General features: G+C 43.9%; 1 protein-coding gene across 1 annotated transcript in view; it reads left to right on the top strand.

Annotated features, from left to right (window-relative positions):
- Positions 1-4919: 4919 nt before the first annotated feature.
- Positions 4920-24010, top strand: part of GPI (glucose-6-phosphate isomerase) — a 28173-nt gene continuing 9082 nt past the window's right edge. The window contains exons 1-9 of the mRNA XM_006274314.4: positions 4920-5099; positions 10224-10314; positions 12142-12210; positions 16855-16974; positions 18361-18444; positions 18524-18670; positions 20601-20672; positions 21891-21935; positions 22737-22790. Of these exons, the coding sequence (XP_006274376.1) occupies positions 4981-5099; positions 10224-10314; positions 12142-12210; positions 16855-16974; positions 18361-18444; positions 18524-18670; positions 20601-20672; positions 21891-21935; positions 22737-22790 (801 nt within the window). The 5' untranslated portion in view covers positions 4920-4980. The remainder of the gene's footprint in view (positions 5100-10223; positions 10315-12141; positions 12211-16854; positions 16975-18360; positions 18445-18523; positions 18671-20600; positions 20673-21890; positions 21936-22736; positions 22791-24010) is intronic.

Raw genomic sequence — 24010 nt, forward strand, 5'->3', positions numbered from 1 at the left:
TTTGTTTTCTTTCTGTGTCCTTGCCTAAGGGGATGGAGGCGGCCTATGGTTGAGGCTGCAGTCAACAGCAGGTGATTAGACAGGCTCAGGCAGCTGCGTACTATCAATTTTTGCCTTGAAGGAACTGCCTAAGCCAATGATTGTTAGGTATGAATTCTGCCTCCAAAGATCTTAATAAGCTGAAGACTTATTACAAGGTACTATGTTGAAGGAAAGCATTTGAGTTGTTGAATGGTCATTGCAGGTTTGTGGAAACCAGTGACAAGAATGTGAAATACGATGTGAGATGAAGGAGGCTTAGGATCTTATTTTCAGGATAGGAAAGGAGATTATACGCTTGCTAGTATGGTTAAGGTTCAGTGAAGCACAATTTGGCATCAGCTTTTTGGTGAGGAGGAAGGATGGTCTAGATGAAGATGTGGACTGTGACTCCCGCTATGCCACAGACTCAGTGTGTGATTTTTGGATGATTTACTCCATCCCAAGCCCACAGAATTTTTTTAAATTTAAATTTTCCATACTCCAAGCTAAATTAGTTAAAATAAATTCTAAATCTGTGAGTCAGTTCAGAACCATAAATGGCCCTACTGCCAGCAAACATCCTCCACCCCTATCTGGGGCTTCAGATGTGTCCAAAACCTTTGGTGGTCATCCTACTTGCAGGCCCAAGCCCAGAGGCTTGGGGTTCAGATGTCCCTGAGTTTTGCTTGCCCTCAGCCATAAGGCCACAGGGGCAAGCTAGGGAGGAGTCTCCCCTTTCCATAAAGTGGGCATAAAGCCAAGACCTTCCCACTCCAGCGGCTAAGTGGGAGGTTTACCGTACATTACCTTGGCAGGTACTATCCCTGTGCCAGGAGAACGGTCTTCCCCAGGTGCGACTAGGAAGACCATCTCAGTGGCCATGGTGTTTCCCTTTCCAGGCAAGCACAGGACTATGCTTGATCTGAGCCCACAAAAGGCCAAGAAATGATCCCAAGCCCACAGAAGGTCTTAAGTGTGTAAGTGGGGCTTCGGTGAATAACATGTAGAGTCCAAATTGCAAAACCCCACCTAACCCATTAGATGTTTCAGTGCTCACGAGTAAAGTTCCCTGAGGACCTAAGCTTCTGATTCTGTGCATGCCCAGAAATACTATCTTTGGACGGGGCTGAGAAACTCAGAGTCCCTCCAGGGCCAGTCCAACCATTAGGCAAACTAGGCGGTTGCCTCTGGCACCAGAATTTGAGGGGTGCCAAAAATTATATGCAGAACAAAATAACAGGAGCATCATTCTAATAACAGCCCTGGCCAGCTAAGGCTTCACCTTGGTCTAAGACCTTTGGTTCGGTAAGGGGAGAAAGACCTCTGAAAAGATCTCAGAGGAAAGGTCACTAGAATCGCGACTGACCATTTCGACTCTCAAGCGGACTTATGACAAGAGCATACTGCTGACAATGTCATCCTAAAAGATGAACCCCTACTCCTGTATCATCTGACAGCTCGTGACACTGATTTCTTACACCTTCCTTCTCCCTTCCAACCACCCTCTTTTAAATCTAAAGCACCCTAAATTTTGTCAGTTGCATTTCAGATTTTGTCAAGAGTAAAATGACCAAAATAAGCTGATTCTGGGTACAGATATGTATTGTGCCTGTAATTCAGGAAACAGGCTTCAAGGTAGGAATGTCTTAGTTTGATTTTGTGGATCTCATTTAATTTATATGATGAAAAGTGTGAAACAATCAATTTTTTTTTTGTTTTTATTGTTTTATTGTTCATTTCAAATATTAAATAAATACATTGTCATGGCGGGGTCCTCGCGGAGGGCTGTGATCTCCTTGAGGCCCTCTCACCGCGCTACTCCGGCCCGAGGGCACCCTCCATTCTCGCCCGCCACGTCTTGATGTAATATGTAATAGGGAGGCTGCCTTGTGTTCCTCAGGCCTGTCAGCTCCTGGACCCCTCGTGGGTCTCCACGTACAATGGACGCTACCCAAGCACCCCAGCCTTATGGGCTATGCGTGGCTCCTACCTCCCCTGATACCACGCCCCAAGCCTCGCAGATGTAATGGACGTTGTCCAGTCTATACGCCCGCTTCCCGGGCCTCCTCTCTAGTGTGGCCCACTCTGGGCTCCCTCTCTCGTGCCCAGCCTCTTGCTGAGACTCTCGCCTGGCCCACTCTGGGCCTCCCCTGCCGGTGTGGTTCCGCTCGGGGACTCTCTAGCGGGCCTCCGGTCCTATGGGCCAACCGCACGGATACCGTTCCTGACTCTGGCTCCCCGCGCTGCTACTCCCTGTCTTCTCAGGGGCAACCGCAGCGCCCTGCCTTGGTCTGAGGGGTATTGCCGTACTAGCCTGAAGCCGGGCTCGCTATGCCCGTGCGCCCACACTGGGCTACTCAACAAAGCATGATGGCATTCCCCCTCTCTGGGGCTCGCTGCGCCCACACTGGGCTACTCAGTAATACACAATGGCGTTCCCCCTCTCTGGGGCTCGCCACGCCCACACTGGGCTACTCAATACTGTACCGCCCCTTTCCTGGGGCCGGGGGGCTATGTTCCCCCACATGCAATCTGGGGTCTCGGTCCCCGTCCGCAACCTACGGGCTGCGCCCGTGACCCACTGGCCGCGCTCCTCGCCACCAGCTGCTCATACACTGGCGTGCAAGCTGCGCCTTCCCTGGCGCTATGAACAATAATGCGCCCTCCTGGCGCTAGGGCACCCCACACTCTCTGGGGTCCCTGTGATTGAGGCCTCCTCCAACCCCTACAGCCTCACCCAAGCCTCCGGGTGTAATATACAGAGCCAAACGTAAACTAGAGCCTCCTGGCTATAACACAAATGCAAGCCGCATGGCCATAACTCATCATCATAGCTCAAGCCTCCAGGGCTATCATGAGCTGTACTTGCAACTTAGGCTCCTTCCCATATCTCAGCCAAAGGAGCTCCTGCCTCTCCGGTTGCTGGCAGAGAACTGCCAGCCTGGCCTCAGCCCTGAGCTTTATAAGGGCCAGGCCCTGCCTCCTACAGGCAGCTGGCTCCACTTGGTTGCTCCGGCAACCCGCAGCTGCACTCATTACCTGAGCAGCCTCAGCTGGGCTTGTTATGTCAGGCCAGGGCACACTCCCTCGCTCCCTGGCAGTTTCTCCACTCTAGGAGCAGGGGCACCGAGGTGCCCTGCGACATACATGTAAAAGTTCATGCTAGACTTCTTATTTTTCTCTATATTGGAAGTTGTGGGGGCACTGAGGTACACAGTTAGCCTAGGGTGCCAAACTGGCCCTGAGTCCCTCTTATGCTCCTGCCCATCTGGAATCCTCAAACTCAGCATGCCTCTGCTTAGGTGCCCCAAGGGACCCAACCACAGCCCTGAGCGAGAGAGGGGGCATCTTAAACCTCATCCTAGGGATTTAAATACTTTACTCAGCACTGCAGAAGGCAGCTCTAGCAGCCTGGGATTTTCAACCCTGCACTTTGTTTTGAAGTTAGGCTCCTAAGCTGTCCCTTTCCGGAGGAGATCAAGGCTCACTCTTATTTAAAAATGCCAGGATGGTTGTGCCATCCCTGCTTTTGTACAACGCCTCTGTGCCTTGTAGAACACCCCTGCTTTTGTATAATACCTCCACAAGATGCCTTTGTGGATTCATTAGTCTTCACACCTCTCTCTCACAGGAGTGTTATAAGGATAAGTACATCTATAATTGTGGGATGCTTGGTTATGTTGGTGCTGAAGGCCATGGATGAGGAAAAAGAGGAGCACTACAAGACAGGAATGTTTATCTGCATAAGCTAAACTTGTCTGTTACTCCTTGAAATATCTTATCATCTCTTTTCCAGCCAGCTATTGCAAGTGCTAAGCAGTGGTCAGTCGGTGCCTGCCTGTCCTTCCTGACCCACCACTTTCTCAGGTATTTCTATCTCTTCTGTGAATTTTAGGTATGGCTGAGGCATCTGGATGCAGATGGTCCCTTCAGGGCTTGTGAGTCACCAAGTCTGGGTTTCTCTTTACCTCATCTGTCTGTGAAGTCCTTGCCCTCCTCAGCAGGAAGGGGAAGGCTACTTGAAACACAGGAGTGGGACAAAGCCTGGGCCCTTTCGCACATGCCCTTCCTTGTTCTGAATCCCCTGCCCCATCCTACCCCGTGGGCAGCTGGATTGAGGGAGACTGAAGAAATCTCCTCAGGGCTGGAAGCCAAGCCAAGGGCATGGCTGCCCCTGCGAGCAACTGTGGAGCCTCCAAGAGCTCAGTCCTGGCATGTGCTGAGGGGCTGCAGGTCTGACTGTGTGATCTGCCAGACAGGTCTGACCAGCAGGTGCGTGCTCCCCCCCGTCAGCACACAAGAGAAGGGTGCAGGGACCAGGCAAGGCCCCTGAGGTCTGGTATGTGTGAACCTGGCAGCAGGCCCTGCAGGGTTTGGCTGTGACCTGCGGAGCTGCAGCATTGTCAGGTCTTAAATATGAAATTATTGTATTGGAAGCTCAAAATTATCATATTTGCTGAAAAACTGTTGTGCACTGAAAAAATATGTGAATACTCATGGAAATAAGTCATTGTCCTCTTTACTTTATATTGCTCACTGTAACTTCCCAGGGAGGGAGGGAGTACTGGCTCATTAAAGTTGAAGCATTTCTTTATTTTCAAGCAAGCAGGTGTCAGAAAGCCCTGACACGGAGCCCCGAAGTCAGCAGCTCAGACTCCCTGCGTGACTTGGGTTTTGCATGTACTGCATCAATGAGTTGCCTCGAAAATAATCGTGCATTTTGAACACGAGTTTTACTATCACTGACTGCACATCCTACACGGGTCGAAGTGATCGTGCCGGCAGGATCGTTACCGGCAATGCTGCGGCGCTGCGCCTGGGCCCGCCCCGGGGCCGAGCTCCGCGCGGGGCGGGGCGGGGCGGGGCGGCTCCGCTCGCTGCTATAAAGTACCGGCGCCCAGGCAGCTCGGCCCGCCGCTCGCCGCACCGCAGCTCTGAACCCGCACACACAGCCGCACCATGGCTCTGTCAGGCGATCCCAGCTTCAAGAAGCTGCTGGAATGGCACAGGGCAAACGCCTCCAAGCTCGTCCTGCGCCACCTGTTCGAGGCCGACAAGGACCGCTTCCACAAGCTCAGGTCAGGCCCGCGGGCGGCCCCGCCACCTGCCTGCCCCGCCGGGCCCCGGCGGCGCCGTGGGGAGGTGGGGGGATGCTGAGCGCGGCACGTGCGCCCGGGCCTGGCCTCCTCCGCCCGCTTGCCCTTGACTCCTCCTTGCGAGAGGCTACGTGCGGGGAAGCACGGCCCGGGCGCTCCTCGGCCCTGCGCCTCGTCATGGTGAGCGCCGTGCTCAGGCGGACCCCGGCCCGGGCAGCCCGGCACCGCCACCCTGCCCGCACGCGCCCCGCCCCGCCCGGCCCGGCCCCGCCTTGCGACACGGCGTTCCGAGCGGAAGGAAGGAAGGGCACGAACGTTCCGTGCGCGGCCGCGGCCGCGTGGGCCATTCCGGGTGGCTCTGCTTCTGCAGCTTCTGCTTTTAGGCTTTCAGACCAGCGGATCCGACCCGGAGCAGTTTTCAGATTACAGCTCGCCCTGCCTTGCCTCCAAGTGGCTTTCCCCCTGGCGAGCTGCATGAGGGTTTTGTGGTTTTGTTTTTTTTTAAGATAGTGTTGCGCCCCCCCCCCCCAATGCATTTCCACATGGGGCACAGGAGCTGCTTTTTTTTCCCAGGCAGATGCCCTGTGCGCTGATGGAAATATAGGCCTTCAGATCCTCACTTAACTCTGCCTCTCTCATTCAGAGTTAACACTCTGCACTTTACTGAAGTCTCTCTTAAAAATATCTATATAAGATTTCATAGACTTTTCTAGGGTCAGAAGGGACCTATTAGATCATTGAGTCTGACCCCCTGCCCTGGGCAGGAAAAAGTGCTGAAGTCAAGTAACCCTAGGCAGCTGCTTGCCTAATCTTTTTGAACATCTCCAAGGTAGGGGAAAGCACCACCTTCCTTGGAAACCCATTTCATATTTTGGCAAACTTTACCATAAAGAATTTCTTCCTGGTGTCCAATCTAAATCTACTGTCCTTCAGTTTATGGGCGTTGTTTCTAGTAACCCCAAGGGGTGCCCTGGTAAACCAGAGTATCCCCTATTCCCTGCTGAACCCCTGATTAGTTTGTAGACAGCCACGAGATCACCTCTCAGCCTTCTCTTGCGGGAGCCCTGCACTTCATCAGATAGATGTAGATAATATTCTGATTGTTTTGCAGCAGAAAAAAGAAAATTGGGTAGCCACTGAAGCTAGGGTCCTAAGGGACTGAATGGAATAGCTTCTAGTTGGGCCAAGAGGGGACAGGGACAGAAGTAACGAAGAGATTGAGAGGTCTGCAAAAGATAAAAGGCTCCTCATGAGTGGGTTGTGCAAGGGAAAGGGGGTTGATGAGTGTCTGGCAATGTTATGATTTGAAGGTAATTTTGTTAACTTTGAAATGATGAATAACCAATGACTGCGTTTTGCTACATTAATTCCTTCTCTTCCCAGGGCTCTCCCCTAGGTTCCTTTATCAGTATTTTCTGATAAACCAGTATGTGTGAACATAAAATGAATGGCAAATATTGCTTTGCCCCATTTGAACATAGTCACAGAGCTGAGTTTTGCTCATTTCTTCCATTCTAATAGAAATGTCTCTGTGCTAGTAAGGGGGTGTCTGCACTGTCAGAGGACTGCACTAGTGAACATCACAGTGAAGCACCACAAGCCTATTCTACTTTTACACACCAGGATGATGGTAACAGTGTTGCCATGGTGTGACTGAGTGTGAGCCATAGACTCTGTCATGGTCAGATTCATTCACATGACCAGCACTGCACTCAAGTAGATGCATTACATCCATTTCAGGGTGTCACATGCATAGAGTGCATGGACTCTGGCCTGAAAGTAGGTCCCACCTTCCTTCTTTGGAGCTAGTACTGTTTGGGATTTCAGCTGAATTATTTGCCTGCATGATTGCAGAGTTACAGAAGGAGGCTTTTGATTTCAAATGGAGGAGCACAGAATGAATTTGTGACTGTGTAAACATGCCTGCTAACATGTGCATGGTAAATGGGCAAACTCCAGAATGTAATGGGTGGAATTTTTCTAAACGGAATATAATTGTCTTGGGTATTATTTAGTAAATGCCTCAAAGACTAGGTTACCCAACTGAGTGCCTCACCCTTAATAGAGCGTCTTACAAAAGTTAGGCCTAAAAAAGACTTTCATATGAAAACTTGCATATCCTAGTTCTCACCCACTTCAGAGATCTGATCAAGCCTTTCATTAAGGGACACTTAATGAGACCCTGACACTGAAAAGCTAACTCTGATGCTGTGACAGAGCTAGTTCTAGAAGCATGGGAGTGTTCAATAAAAACAACCTGTTGCCTGCTCTGGGGGATCTTGCACCAAAGTGAATGGCTATCACACCAAACCCAGGAGATACCTGAATTCTAGACTACTGGCTTCTGGGGGGTAGGGTAGAAATCACTAATGTAGCATATGGACTGCTGTGGGTTTTATGTGTTCCAAACAGCTTGCCCTTCTCCAGCTAGGCCACTAAAATCTGCACCGGCTGAAGTGGCTTTCTATTCTAACCCAGAGTAGAGTGCATTGCAGTAACCTGGACTTGCAGTTGCAAAGATGTGAATGACAGCAGTGAGGCCTGCATCAGAGAGAATCCAGAAGTGCCTCCAGACTAGCTGCAAATGTAAGAAAAGCATTACATGTCACCAGGGAATCCCTGAGCAATGGTGAATTCAAGGTTGGACACAGCTTTTTATATTTAATGATGTAGAAAGGCATATTCTGCCTAGGTCCATGTAAATGGCTTCACTGGAAAGGGTTACATCACTTAAGTGTGGATGTGCCTTACGTGACAAGCCCTTGTTTCCATCTGGGTATCACGAGCCATTAGATGCCGCATTGCAGGATGAATAGTATAGTATAACATCATTGATTTGTGGGGTTTTTTTGGGTTTCTTTTAAAGGAAAGGACATAGGAGTCTGCAGTAAGACTTACGTTGTACCCCTTCCTATATCACCTGAGACAGTGGTAGTTGGATGTGTTACTGTAGCCAATGTAGCTCTCTTGTGTGGAAGGTAGGCCTGGGATGTCAGCCTTCAGGTGACAGAATACTCTTTGACATTAATTGCTACTAATTTTTAGTAATAAAAAATTAATCTCAAATGACTTTGGTTTGTCCTTCATATGAATAAATAAAATATGCATGTGGAAACATGGAGTCCAAGTTTGTGCAGTGGAAATAAAGTTAAAAGAATACACCACACAATAAGTGTTGCCCTTCACAGTAAGGGGTGCCAGAATCTGGAATGGGCTTCCAAGGGAGATGGAGCTCTCCCCTACCCTGGGAGTCTTCAAGAGGAGACTGGACAAGCACCTACCTGGGGTCGTCTGACCCCAGCGCTCTTTCCTGCCAAGGGCAGGGGGTCAGACTCGATCTACTGAGGTCCCTTCTGACCCTAACATCTATGAATCTATGAACTATAAAGGAGTAGAACATGATCTCTGTGACTGATTACCTTCTACTGCGTTGCAATCTACGTATTTCTTTTTTTTTTTTTAATCTGAAAAAAAAAATATAGTAAGGGAGGGTGGATAGTTCATCAGTACAGTGGGATCAAACTTCCGTTGCATGAAGAGATTAAGACTTGTTTGCTACATTAAAATATCTGTTTCATAGGTGGTAGGGTTGGAAGGTAGCTGAACAGATCATCAAGGCCAATCCCCCTGCCATCTGCTTAAAGCTTTAAAAGGGGTTGTCCATGCATTGCTTTTGTACAGCTTTTAAGTAAGAATATTTCTATACTTCAGTCAATGTGTGCAAGCAGTTCCAGCAGTCATCTGAGCTAGCTCGAAGCTAACTGAGTTGGGTACGAGTAATAGCATAGCTGCAAGGAGCAAGATGCAGTAGAGCAAATACTCTAAGGCAGTAGTTCTCAACCATTTTAGACTTGAGGCACTCCTTGTTAGATTCGAGGCATTCCTCCATAACTTTTGTGAACTGATCAGAAGGCACTTTAGAGATCAGAAGGCAATATTTTACAGTTAGGGTGGCCAAAAACTGGAACCAACTTCCCAGGGAAGCGGTCCTTGCCTCTACCTTGGGCAAATTCAAGAGGAGGTTGGACGATCACCTGTCTGGGGTCTTGTGAACTCAGCATTCATTCCTGCCTGTGGCAGGAAGTCAGGCTAGATGATCTGTTGAGGTTCCCTCCTGGCCCTAGCTACTATAATACTATGATCAGCCCCCCATTTCAAAAACTATTATGGTGCCTGGCTCCTTGCAGAGAAACCAAGCAGTGGTGTAGAGGAAGTGGCCAGGCAGGGAGGATCTTGAGCCTGCACTTATCTCCTCACACCTCAGGCACCCTTCAAAAGAGGTCTAGGGCCATGTTGTATAGTACAGATGGATCTTCAGTCAGTGCACAGTATATCTGTAGTGTGGATGTAGCCATTCAGCAAGCCCAGCCCTGTCCTCCTTACCCCCTTCCTTTCCATACTCTTTATTCCTTCCCTCTTTGTCCTAGGTAATCTGACTCCACTTTAACTATTGTCCTGCTAAAATCGCAGAACTAATATGCTATTTGCTGTTATTTTGGTCACTCTGTATGTGAACAAACACATTTTGCATATTGTATTTTAGGCAGATCTAATGCTAGAAATGTGCATTTTGTGAGACTTCAGACTATAGCCTCCAAACAAAGATTAGTTAAACAATTTGGATAGCTCCACTGGATGGTGAGGATTAAATTACACAGTTTGCAAGTGGGATTAATACTGAGTGGTGTGTGCATCCCAATTGTTTTTGTGCTTGGAGTTGTAGGGTATTGGTCACCTTTTTTGAGTGAGGATGAATGTGGGTATTTGATCTGCTTTTTTATATTGTTGTAATTGTTAAAAAGCCTAGCTTCACTTTGAATATGCCTTTTTATTTTCATTAATGTTTGATAGGTTTCTGCCTAGTGTGAAACAGTTACAAGTAGAAAATGGATGCTGTAATTCACCCTGTTGAAAATTATAGTCTTAAATTAAAACTACCCAGTAGAAAGCCTAGTAAATCCTCTTGAGAAACCTGTGGGCAAAACTGTCCCTTAAATCACTCTTATAACTGTTATAGAACTATGGCCCAAATTATTTGGGTAATCTTCCTGCTGGTAATCTCTCTTTAGGAAGGTACAATTAAACAAACCACATTTCTTTTGGCAGCTTGACTCTGAATACTGATCATGGGGATATCTTGGTGGATTATTCAAAGAACCTTGTTACAGAAGAAGTCATGAAGATGCTGATTGACCTGGTAACTTCTTAAGCACCCACAGTATTAATAAAAACAAAATAAACCCCATAAAAATGTAGAGTGTAATGCTCCATAGGAGAGACTGCTCAGAGGACCTGGTTCTTTTCCACTGTTGCAAAGATTTGATGTGCAACAGAGTAACAAGTATAAGTTAATACTGATGAGATGTGCAATAATGCTCACAAAGCTGAGGGAGGCAAGGCATTGTAAAAGATGGCTGTTGTCTGTTCTGTTTCTCTAGGTAGAGCATCCAGCAGAGTGTGTTTTTGTTAAATTCGGCAGGAACGCTTCCCTAAAGTTGCTTCTGTACATCTAGATATTCTGTTCCCACATGCTTGCATTACCCATTCTTATGTGGGCCATTGTGATTTAACTATCCATAAATAGAACCATCAGGTACTTTTAAAGATCAACATAAGTGCTTTCTCTTTTTTTCTTTATGGATTCAAACCTTTATATTCTCAAAAACGAGAGCCGAACTCAATTATTACAGGTGATATACCCTTAATGCTATTTCTCCTCTCACTTGAGTCAGGGCTGTCCAACTTCAAAGCAACTGGAGGCAGCACATCATACCAGTCAGGTCTTGGGCTACACACCTCACAGGCTGCATGCTCCAGGGGCTGTAAATCCTTCAGTCTTCCAGTTCCCCATCCCATGCCGCCCCCTTGCTGTGCGAGCAGCATGAGCCTGCCCCTACTACACAAGTCCCCAGCCCTGTTCTTTACCCTATCCTGCTATGGCTGCACAGGTAGCAAAAGTCCATCCCTCTCCTCCCCTCCCCGCACTACTACTGCTGGTGCAAAGGCAAGCCCCACAAGCAGTATGAGCCCACACCCCACCCAACCCTGCCTCTGCCACCACTGTGCGTCTCCCCTTGCCCCCTGCTGATGTGGTCATGGAGGCAGAGAGCTTCCCAGGTCCCCTCTGGCTCTGTTTCTTGCCCCAGAGATCCTGACTGCTGTGACAGCAGTGGATGTGATAAGGAAATGGTGGCCAGATGGGAGCCCATGGGCTGCATATTAACTCCTCGTGGACCAGGTGCAGCCACTAGTTGGACAGCCCTGATTTAAGCAATGCTTTATGCTTTGTTGCTTAAAGAATCTGAAAGTCTGAGACTGTCACTTCTGGTGGAGCATACTCTTTAAAGGAAAAGGTTTGCCTGAATAACTTCAGTGTAGCACCCAGGTTTGCTGTCCTTGCTGGCTACCTGTGTCAGATGAGGGGAGTCTTGCATCTGCAGTGCATCAGATCTGTATTTGGAGAAATTTAGGCCAACAGTAAAGTTTTGTTTTCCCACCCTACTGTCTTAAAAATGGGGGGTAGCCTAGTGCATTGGTGATGCTGACAAAAAAATTAATGAAAAATAAATTGTGAGCCTCTGTGTATTCACTATTGCTAACATACAACCCCCTCCCCCCTACAAGTGAAGAAACACTTGACATGGGGGATCACGTCTTGTCCCTGGTGGGCTATTTCAAAGGGACAGTCTTGGGTGCTGGCCTGTATCAGAGGCTCACAATGCATTTGGCACACTAGCTACACTTTGGGAACCCCTGTTAACTGTTTAAAAAGTACTAATGGGCTGCATTTGATTTATGGGCCATGCTTTGGGAACCCTTGTTCTACAGAAGCAGCTGCAATCAAATGGGAGAGTGACTCTGAAGCAGCAAAATAATGGATCATGTCAGCCAGTCATGTTTTTGATGTAGCCTGTTTAGTATTTTATGCAGCTAATGGGCCCAGCTGCAGCACAGAGGTTGTTCCTTTGGGACATGATGGCTTCTTACTATCTTTAAGTGAACAATCTATTTTTATACTTCTCAGGCCAAGTCCCGGGGCATTGAAAATGCTAGGGAGCGAATGTTCACAGGGGAGAAGATCAACTTCACTGAGGTAAGGCTGTTTCTGTCGTGACTCTGTCCTCACAGTTATGCATATTTGTGCTGGGTGGGGGAGGGGTCTAACATATAGTTGTAGTGCCCTGAACTAATGAACATGGGGCTACTATTTGTTTCAGTGTTTACTGTACATACATAATCTAGGGAGGAGGCACAAACAAGCTATGATGATTAATAGGGGTTGAAGGGCCACCTTTGCAACATATTGGGTCCCAACCTGGCACAAGCATGGGGAGCTGGACTAGGAGTTGTTTCCCCACACTGCATCAGTTCTTGAAGGGACTGTGGGAGCAAGTGTTTCCCTTTTTCATTCCTGTGGTGGGAAGGAGACTGAATTGCCCATTTGCAAATCTCATATGGGATTGATTGCAGGACTAGTCTTAAGCAGAAGCAAACCAGATGCCTAGCAGACTGCATGCAAGATATTCTATAGGAGCTGATGCCTGTAGCTCTTATCATCAGGCAGTATTTATCAGTGGAGGTTCTAAATGCAGAAACAAGTTACTATTTAGATAAGAACATGAGCATCTTCCCCTTTTTCTAGTCTAAAAACTAGCATTACCTTTTTAGAATGCATGCTGTTCAAATTTGGCATGGGTCTTGAAGACGGCAGAAGGCAGGGCAGGCTGCCACCTTGGAGACTAACTTGTTGAGAGGCATAAACTTTGTAGGCAATAGCCTGTTTCATCATAGCATCCGAAGTATGAAGTTGTCTATGAAAACTTATGCCTTTCTGAACCAGTTAGTCTCTAAAGTGCCACCTTGCCCCACCTTCTGCCTGACTTCAGACTAACACAGCTTTGTGTAAGATTTAGGCTAGGTGGTGTAAAAAAATGCATGTAGCTGCTCATTTTGTTCGCTTTTTTTTAACAAAAGGGAAGGGAAACAATTAGTTCTACCAGAAAGAGTTCAAAAGCATGGAAGGACTATGAAATAGTAGTCCTTTCATGCTTTTGCACTTTTTTGCTAGAACTAATCGTTTCCCTTAGCTTTTTTGTTCACACGAACTGAGCCTTTACACTGGCACTGTTTGCTCTGAGTAGCTCAGAAGTTGCAGGAGTATTTGCAGAGATTGCCCAACATGCAGGGTTAGAAAGGCAGTTCCTTTTCCTTTTGTATTACTTGTTTTCACTTCATAGATGCAAGTGACCCAGCCTTAGCCAGTGTATAGGTCAGGGAAGAGAAGAGCAGGGTAAAAGTAAAATAAATCCTTAACTGGAAACAAAACTGTCCTCTGCTTTTTGAGAACAAGCAATTAAAGCCTCAAAAGTGACCCAGAATATCTGAAAACTCCTGATTTTTTTTTTTTTTTTTTAATTTACGTCTAGCTATTTCACCCCAAAAATGTGCCTGCAGCTCAGCTACACCTGTGTAATTGCCTCTGTACAGACATTGATTTTCAAAACATTGAAAAGTATACCTTAAGGCAATTGAAATCTTCTAATTCTGACCTCCCATTCTGGATTCAGCTTTCCAGACGAAGCAGTTTGGAGCAAAAGCTCATTGGGACAGAGCAGTGTCCCATTCAGCCAGTTGAAGCCTGAAAAACAGGAAGGAATTCTGGCCCAAAAGCAATTCTGGGAAAAGATCCCTGGTCCCAGTTCAGGCAGGAATTGCTTTCTTCTCCTTTGGAACTACAGGTTTCTTGCAGAGTCACTCTTCAGCCCTCCCCAGGGTCACCCAGGTGTGAATGTCCTGTTTCTCAGGAGTGAGTTGACTTGGCAGGACAGTATTCTGTCCCACAGTACTACTGAGCTCCTGCTTTATCAACTGCCTGGAAAGCTGAGTCAGGGTTGGGTTTCAGATTCTGTTTTTTCCAATATAAGCATGAAGAGTGTGTGATCTATTGCAGAACACTCCCTTGGGGTTGCCCTCACTTCCCTGTCTGGGAACAAACATCAGTCAAGGTAATTGTTTAATCAGAAAATGACATTGAGGCATTTAAAAGTAATAAGCTGCGACGTGCTCAGTCTCCATAGTTCACTCCCTATTTCAGTGCTGCTAATGCAAAAGAAGTAGCATTTAAAAAGTTGCTTTCTGCTTTGGGCTCTTGTATATATTTAGCAGAACTATGGCAGAAGGCTTCCTTAGAACGAAACCTGTATTAAATTTGCATGCCATCAGGCCATACAGAATATCACATCAAATAAAGAATTTATTATAAAATGGAAATAGCACCATGAACTAACACAGATATTGTCAAACATTGATAGGCTATCAGCTCATACTGGTTTTGATTCCCCCCCCGAAGGTCTTGATAGTTTTGAAATCTTCTACCCAAGGGAGCAAACATTCTGATAAACTAGATGGTGGGTAGTGTCTGCTTGATCCTTCCATGTGTACCTCTGTCTGTGTGGCATGCCATTCTGGTGGCATGCCCAACTAGGGAATGATCCTCTCCTTCACCCTCAATTTAGAAACAGAGAATGTCTCCATAATTTAGTTCAGGAAGTTCTGGTCTCCTGAGCCATAAGCTGCAGCACAGTTGGTTTGTATTGCACGCTTGGTAGCTAACTCATAACATTTGGCTGTTCATATCTTCCTTGTCTTTATCCTACAATGCTGTTCATTGTAGTGGGGAGTAGTGAGGCATACCAGACTTGTTCTGTTTGTTAATTACTGCTAGCTGTAGCTTTTTAACCCTGGATTAGAGCAGCACCAGCCTCTAACAACCCATGGACTCCCACTGTATGTGGCAAGGGCCATGTTTTGGCACCTGAATTTCACATATTAGTCGAAGTTAGGGAGTTGGTGTGCCTCTGAGAACAGAACTTGTCTGTAGCTCAGGGCGGATAAAAATCAGCAATTAAAACAGATTTTTAAATTTTAATCTGATTTTTTTGTTTTGTTTTGGGTTCTTTTGGTTAAGATGCTTTAAAAAAATAAACATATAAAGATGGTTTGAATTTAAGATATGTTTAAGATCAAAGATATCATCATGGAATAGGGATTATAACTTCTAATTATATACTATTTGAGACAATACATTCATGTAACTTTTTTTTAGAAGTTTTAGACATAGGTCACAACAGGCCATGGACTATATTAGGGGCCCCATTTTATGAGATTCCTAGAGGCCCCTCTATAGATTAGTGAAGATTAAAGAAAACCACTCTACTCAATGGGACTCAGTGGTCAGTCTAAAAGATCCCATTAAGCATCTCTGTGATGCTTAGCTTCAGTTCTCAAACTGCGGATTGGTGTCTCCAGAGATCATAGGCAGACAAGGTTCTTTGGGTAGATGTGATATATTTTATTAGACTAACTAATAGCTAGAAAAAAATGTTCTTTGCAAGCTTTTGGACATAAACAACCTTCTTTAGGCATAGGGAGAATTTGTTGTCTCCAGAGATAACATCCTTGTTAAAGACAGCATATGGAGATGAGAGATAAGACCTGATTACCTACCTGTCGGCCCTATTATTGTACTGCAAGTTTGTGTACACACAGTCAAGCCCTTAGCATTTTCTAGAAGTGCAGAGTTTCAGGAAGTTAAAATAAAGGCTATCAGACAACAAGAATGCACTTTTTGTAGAAAGCAATGATTAAATCAAGGCTTCCTGACCAGTGATCTAAATCATGATTTAAATTGATATGATTTAAATCAAATCCACCATGCCATAGCCTAACACAGTGGTTCTCAAATTTTTTTGTACCAGGACCCACTTGTAAACATCAGTGGCCAGTCCTGGCTCAGGACCCCTCACTCCTGACTCGCTCCTCCCTGCCCCCAGGCTCCAGCCCCCCAGTGTGTGGGGCATGGAGAGCCCCAAGCAGTCCCTTGCAGACTGGAACTTTGCCAGCCTGCAAGTGAAAAGTCACGGTTTCCCATGTTTTACTTTTTTAAAGGAGTATCTATCTTTAAAGTTTGTTGATCCATTTTTAAAGTTTGTGATCCTTTCATATAGTCTTGCAACCCACTTCTGGGTCATGACTCGTGGGTTGAGAAATGCTGGCCTAATATGTTAACGCTGCACCTGGGTATTAACTATGTGAGCATTCACAGAGCATTTTTATTGAGAGCAGTGGTATAGAATAGTACGCTTATCACATCCTTTCCTGTGACGTGGCTGCTATTAATATATGCTTATCTACCTATTCCAGAGTAGTCATTGATAAACTGCTGAAGAACGTTAACTCCCTTAAGTATACCATCTTGAGTTGATTATAGAATCAGACCTAATTGTTCTTTTGTCGCATATCTTTCACTTACTGAGCTCAAAGTGGCTGTATGTACCTCCTCGAATTTTGAAAGGCAGTTGTAATGCATCTTACATTTCACAAGATCTTGAACTTCAGTTACACATCTTATTTCATTATATTTCACTACAATCCATTATTGGCCTACTGGACAGGTTGCACACTTCCATAGAATGCTTTTTTAGACCATGTTTCACTGATTCTTACAAATCAGGTCAAGTGGTTGGATGGCATAATGCTCGCTATGTTGGGAATATGGAGAGATGCAGTCTACTGTTAACAGAAGTATTTCAGTTTAAGAACCTAAGAGATCCTTAAATAGTGTTCAGGGCAGTAATGCTTGCCTACACTGCTGCTTTCTGGATGTGGTGGTTTGTACATCTGCACTGCAGAATTGCCTCTGTTAACATTTTGTATATTGTCAATACTTTTATTTCAGAACCGGGCTGTGCTTCATATTGCCCTGAGGAATCGCTCCAATGTTCCAATATTAGTTGATGGCAAGGATGTCACTCCAGAAGTGAACAAGGTGTTGGACAAGATGAAGCACTTTTGCCAGGTATCAAGCACCAGAGTTAATTTGTTTCGACACTTCTACTTGTATAACTCTGCTCTGTTGCCTCTAATATGGAGCACTGCACTGCCTAACTTTAGAAAGAATGAGGGGCAATAGTCCTGGTACTTGCCATAGGCACAAAGAATTAGCACTCTAGGGACAAGTGATACAGGAAAAAAGATGGATACCAAACTGGGAACTAGCTTGTGACTTGGTGAGTTTTATTTGCCTGGGTGCCAAACTTGGATGCTAATGAGCTCTTGTCTGCACTTGGTAGTCTGAGAGTGTGAATCCTGCCCAGGTGGTAGTGGCCACTGCCTGACAAGCATGTGGTAGTCTATACAAAGCAAGTTTGGACTAGATCCAGTTCCCAGTGGATAAATGCCCAAACCAAAATATTTGACACTAATTGGTACCCATGTTGGCAGTCTTGACTGAATGAGCCATAAAAATTGTGTAGCCTTTTTATACCCTGGAAGCTCTTCCTCATGGTTAGGATAAGAAGTATGGATGGTGCAGTGTGGGGAAGCTGCCACTGCTACTGTCTTTGTTAGACCTGTTAGATAGGTAGGACTTCTGTCTTCAGAGCTAGCACCTGGAAACTTTGTCTCCATGAAAAGTGCCCATTTGTGTTACCAAAATAATTGTATTTAACTAACTGTTGTTCTGTCCTAACCCAGTGTGGTCATAAAACCTGGGGTCACTTGATTTTAGCTGAGGGTAAAACTCGGCAGGTAAGATTTAAAAGCGTGGCCTGTAACTGAGGTTGCCATAACTACCACAACCGTATATCTAAAGCTTTTCTTTAGTGGAGTCATTTTAACTTAAAAAGGCATAGCTAAAGAGAAAGTGCTATTGGGATAATCTGATCTGAAATGACTTAAGCACACTGTAGGAATGTTATGACATTAGAATTGGGGAATTTCTTCAGATATCTCTCTTAAATTTAAATGTTGGTATTGGCATTAGTATGCAAAGCTTTGGCTGGAGTGGTGTGGGGCAGTCCCTTGCATAGTGAACAACATGAAGCTTTAATATTCATTACTGCCTTACAGTAAGGGGCACTTTCTACCTTGTGAACATCAGGTACAGTTCTTACTAGTTTTGAGTAGAAATATGTGCCTATGTAAAATCTGATTTTTATTTATTTTTTTAATTTGGCCCTTTTTACAGGGCAGTTTGTTTCCAAATTATCAAGCCCTGTTTCTTATGTTTCTTTACAGACTTTACTTTCTTAGCTGTGCATTTGTTTACTTTGTTTTCTTTTGATTAATAGGAGAGCCTACTTTGAGCCTCCTGGCAGGAGTTGATAAAAATAAGTATATTGGTAAATTTCTTATAATTTAATCATAATTGTGCAACAAATATGTTTTTGTATGTTTATTGTAGAAAGTTCGTAGTGGAGACTGGAAAGGCTACACTGGAAAGTCCATGACTGATGTGGTCAATGTTGGCATTGGTGGCTCAGACTTGGTAAGCTCTGTGGTATTGATTTCCACATATCCATGAATGTGTGTATGTGTAAGATGCTAACTGTTTTGCTATTTTTCAGGGCCCCCTGATGGTGACTGAAGCACTGAAACCATATTCCAAGGGAGGTCCCCGTGTCTGGTTTGTGTCTAACATCGATGGTACTCATATGGCAAAAACCCTGGCTGAGCTTAATCCTGAGACTACACTCTTCATCATTGCATCTAAGGTATAGCAAATACACTTGCTTGTCTCTAATTTTTCTTGACTTGTGAAAGGCTTAGCCAAAATAAATGCCCATAAATCACAGAGGATGCAAAAAAGAATCTCCCATTGTTTAAATTATGCTCAGTTTTTGTCCAGAAAAGTTGAGCTGTATCCAAAAAGCCTCATCTCTTCAGATTCTGAAAACATAATTTATGATCCTTCTGGCACAGGGGTCCTCAACATCATTAGAGTTGGGGCACCGCTAAGAAAATGCCAGCTCTTAATTTTCACTTGTTTCTTGACTAGGAGAAAAACTAGATCAATTCTATTGTTGCAGTAAACTCAGAAAGACCATAACTGTGAACTCGGTTGAAATCTCTGGGGTTTTCTTCTGAATCTTGTGTGTGTGTTTGTGCACCTAATATTTTGTGGCATCCTTAAAATTCAAAATGAGGTTTAACTTGTACCCAAAATAAAAGTATGGGGATTTTTCACGTTTACATTGTAACTTTCATTTTACACTCAGCTTTTTAATGCAATAACTGTAATACAATATATAGTACACCCAAACTATCTTGAAATTAGGATTTGGTAACCTATGTCCTAAATTTGTTGTTTGTACTGTGGTGCTGTCTGAGACCTTTTCAGTGCGCTATGCAAGCACATAACAAAATGACAACCCTCTCTTCAAAGAGTTTAAAATATTAAACTATTAACTAAGCTACAGTAAGTCTTCTTAATTGCAATAGGGGAAGAGCATTCTGCTTTTCTCAAACTTACTGGAGTTGGCTCTACCTTCATTTATTAATATACTTACTGAGTGTTTTTTGTCTTCCTCTCTGGGAAATACAAAGTAGACTATTCTGCCTGCTGTCTTGTTTGAAGAAGTAACAAAGACAGAAATGCTGTAGTTATATGATTGGCCTCCCTTCACTTTGAGACCAAAGAGGTTCTGTTGTATTTTACAAAGGCACAAATTCCCACATGTGTAAAGCTGACCTTGATTTGCTTATTATCTCATATTGGCAGTAATATAGAACAGCAACTGTGTATGGAGTAAGAAGAAAACTTCAAAATGACCAGTTACATTGTTTTGTGTATAATTGAGTTCAAGCATCACGGTTCAGAGCCTTAAAATATTGCCACATTAAAAGAGTAACACTTTGGTTTCTATTTGTCAGACTCTAGATAATTGGATATATTTGGAAGTGAATGAATGGCATTTTTTCCCCTCTTTAACAAACTTAAGTTTCATAATGAAATAATTCTGGAGATGGATGGGAGTAGAATGAACATTATGTTCACTCTCAAAACTAAATTTTGATGGTTGAGTAAATCAGAATGGCTGTGGATGATCTTAGCAGGACTGCATGACTGACCTTCTCTGCACACTTCAAAAAGCAGGAAAATGGTCTCTCTAATCAGCAGAATGAAGTTATAGGAAGAGTCTTAGCAGAAATAAGGAGAACGAAGTGTCCCAAATGTGAAAAATGGAAATTAGAACCAATAGGACGAGGGGCAACAACCTAACTGGATAGTTGTCCTGGTTGGACACTTTAAACTTTTTTCTTTAGTGCTGATCTCTAACTGAAAGTCTTGGAGTAGCTAGTCTAGGCCCCAGTAGCTTCAGTTATATACATTGAAACTGGTATGTCTGCAAACAAACATCATAAATACCCATTATGTCTCCAAACCTATTGTAGTGTGAAACCAGGAAGCTAAACATGTACCTAGAAATACAAGTTTCTGCAGGCCTGATGGTGTGCTCTTCCTTGAAACCTGTTTGCTGTTGTCTCTTTCTTATATGAAAATGTAGATTACTCTGCTCTAAGCTGGAATAACTTGATTGGACACAGTTTCACAGCCTGAACTAGTCTTGCATTCCTCAAACACAGTTTGTACTTCATACTCATGACTGTATTGACACTTCTTTTTCTTTTCCTGCTGTGCAGACTTTCACCACCCAGGAAACTATCACCAATGCAGAAACAGCCAAAGAGTGGTTCCTCCATGCTGCTAATGATGTAAGTGTAATATGCTTAAGTTACACAATAGAATATAGTATCTGCTAAGTAAAAACTGCCCTTAGTCATTCTGAGGAAGCCTTGGAACAGAGCCAATAGGTGCTCAAACACCAGCCCTAGAGTTCAACACGTCCCAAGCACATTAAATGCTGGTGCATTACACGTCCAAAGCACGTTAAATGCTGGTGCATTATCATTAAAGTTACAGGTTGTCTGTCTCCTTTGAGTTAGTGATAAAACCATTTTAGTTTTTAACTTTAGATGGTCATTTGAGTTGCACCTAAAATCCCTTGTAGAAAACTATTTGGCTTTTAAAATGGTGAGTAGATGTTTGTGCCTCTCAACTACCTGATGAGATGGCATAGCTGTCAGACTTCTGTGCAGAGGCAACTTGAGGCGATGCTGCCTCCAGGGATTGGCCTTCCAATACTTGGCAAAGCTTTCAAAGCTATAAAAGAAGTTATAGCTGATGTGTACACTGACATCTCTGCAGCAGATGCCTGACCTATGATTAGAAGTCTTTTATCTCGCTCTTTCCCTACGCTCCTATGACTTACTCTTTTAAATGCAAACCTGTTTCTAACCTGTTCCCATGAGCATGGCTGTAGTTACTGTCAATCTCAGACTTTGTGGTTATTCCTCACTTTACTATCCATACAATGGCACTTCCCTGTCTCTACAAATTCCAAAAGGCTTAAATGGCAAAGTGAGAGGTTGCAGTTCAGACCTGTAACTTGGAGTAGTGCCACTGAAGTAACAAGGAAAGGATCGTCTTGCATCTCCTGACCTTTTGATTCCAGTCTTCCATCCAGATTCCATCTGAAAGAAATCCTGGCTGCTCCAAAATCTGGTCACCAGGACTAGCTATATACAGATAGTCAGCATCGTTCTTGAATGTGGAGTATGGTTGCTCCAAGATATTTAGTACCTGCTGTATAGAGGGACTACCTTTTATATTTGCACGTTACTTTGAATTGGTTCCAGTGTGCTACCAAATCTCTTAAAGTAGCCACATGGTCACAGGTTGAATTCAGGTTCATTAAGAATGCAAATACAGCACACGTGGCAATGGTAGTAATGTGTTCAAGTACAAATGACAGCAAATCTAAAAGATATTATTAATATTTCTATTGGAGCTATACCAGTTTCACTACCTGTAATGCAAAATATTTCACACATTGTGTATGTCTAATTGCTTTAATTTTTATTTTATTAAAGCCTTCTGCAGTGGCCAAGCATTTTGTTGCTTTGTCTACCAATGGAGTAAGTATATTACTTTCTTTAAATCTGTATTAAAGACCATAGAGTTATCTTATGTAAAAAACAAAACCTCATGTCTGTTTAAGACAAAATCCCTCTTGGTTTCCAGGTTGTTCGCCTTCCAAGAAGGAAATTTTCTTGTAGATGAAAAGTAAAAGATTGTGACTGGTGGATTAGAAGAAGAGCTGGGCTTGAGGGGTGGGGAACATATCTAGTATGAGAAAATCTGTTCAGAGCTCCTGTATAGACCTGAATTTTCCCCTTAGTTGAATTTACACTTAAAGTAGCTTTCCCATTCTCACAAACAGTGTTTCTTACTGCTTAAATAGTCATATCCTGGAGTGGGGTAGATTTTTATACCTGTTGAAACCTTGGGGATAAGTTTTTTGTACTGATGAAAATAGCAGTATAAGCAACCCATTGTTTGTGAGTAATGTAATATACACTGATTTGGCATTTTGATTTGTACAGGGTGAAAATTTGCACGTGTAATGAAAATAGGGTAGGAAGAGCTACAGCGATTAGGAAGAGGGCTTATAATATAGGAGAGGCCTCCTTTTACCTTTAAAACTTCGTTAGGTCATTTAAAGTCCCCTCTGCCATCCCCAGTCCTCTTGTTTGGCCTAACCTTTCATGTGGCACATGACTGAATATTAATTTAATTTGCTACACTACGTTGCCATTTGCACTCATTGTTTACATCACTGAATATAGCTCTAGTTTCTCAGGCATCCTGGAGTAGCTGTTTATGATGAATATATCCTGTAATCTGAATATCGTTACTAATTTTATTTTTCATTCTAGCCTAAAGTTAAAGACTTCGGAATTGACACTGAGAACATGTTTGAATTTTGGGATGTAAGTAAATAGTTAGCACTATGCAATAGATACTGTTAGAACAATTTTATTAGCTTTGGAGAGCCCCAGAACCAGCCAGTATCATGTGAATGATTGAGAGATACTGCAATAAATATACAAATGTGTTTGTTATGCAATGGATAAACTGCATCACTAATGGCAAATCAAATGAACACTGGCCTAGTGAAACACGTAAAAACCTTACCTCATGGCCATTCAGTTTAAAGTCCTCCTGTCTATGCAATGCTGTCTAGACAGCTGTTGGGTAACAGGAGACAGTGCCTTGCTCCCAGTGTATATCTTGTAAGTAGTTATTATAAGCTGTGACATTTGACAGTTGGAGGCCTACTGTATATAATCTAGGTCAGTAAAGGTCAATATCAAAAGAACAGGAGTCTAATCTGATATTTAAATGGACACAAATTGTAAATTCAGTGGCCCTTATTCTCTGACTTTTCAAATAAATTACTTCTTCAGACTGTACCTGAAAATGTTAGATACGTCAACTCGTGGCTCCTAATAATATGCCTGACAGATTAGAGGTTAGAAAGCTGCTGTTACGGAAGCCACAAAACCTGTCAGTTTAGCATTTAAATGGGTTTATCCTTTAAACGGTTTCATAGCTTGGCCAATGCCCTAATGATTTGTGGAACACTTACTCTACCCGTACGATGTGAAAACTCTGATTTATGTAAAGAATAGCTATGTGGAAAGGGGTATACTGTATTAGGAAAGCCCTTAATGCATATTTAGCTGTCTTGAATTGAACTTTACCAGCTGGAAATGAAGAGGAGCCAGTACTAAGTGACCTGCCAGTTCTCTGGATAGTAGCAAATGCTTGAGAACCTTTGCTTTAAAACATCAAGAGAGGTTACATACTTAATGCCTAAGGGAGCCTTGGCCAGTGGGATCACCACTTCGTGCCTTACACTTTGTAATGAGTGTTGCATGTGAGAGCTTTATAAACTTATAGCTGAATGGGGCTCCGAACATATGGTACTACATGTACAACATGAGTCTTCACTAGCCGGAATAACTGCCAGCCTTCAGAACTGTTTTGTGTCATGCCTTGTTCTTTCCATAAATTCAACCTTTTTAATGTCTTTTTTTCAAGCTTGTTAAATGTGAGAGTCATGAATAGACAACGAGCATAAGAGTTCCATGTTTCCCAAAAGTTTCTGTAAAAATGACTTGGATTATATTTTGGGTTGAATACTCCA

The sequence above is a fragment of the Alligator mississippiensis genome, chromosome 10, assembly GCF_030867095.1.
Source record: "Alligator mississippiensis isolate rAllMis1 chromosome 10, rAllMis1, whole genome shotgun sequence".
Taxonomy (NCBI): Eukaryota; Metazoa; Chordata; order Crocodylia; family Alligatoridae; genus Alligator; species Alligator mississippiensis.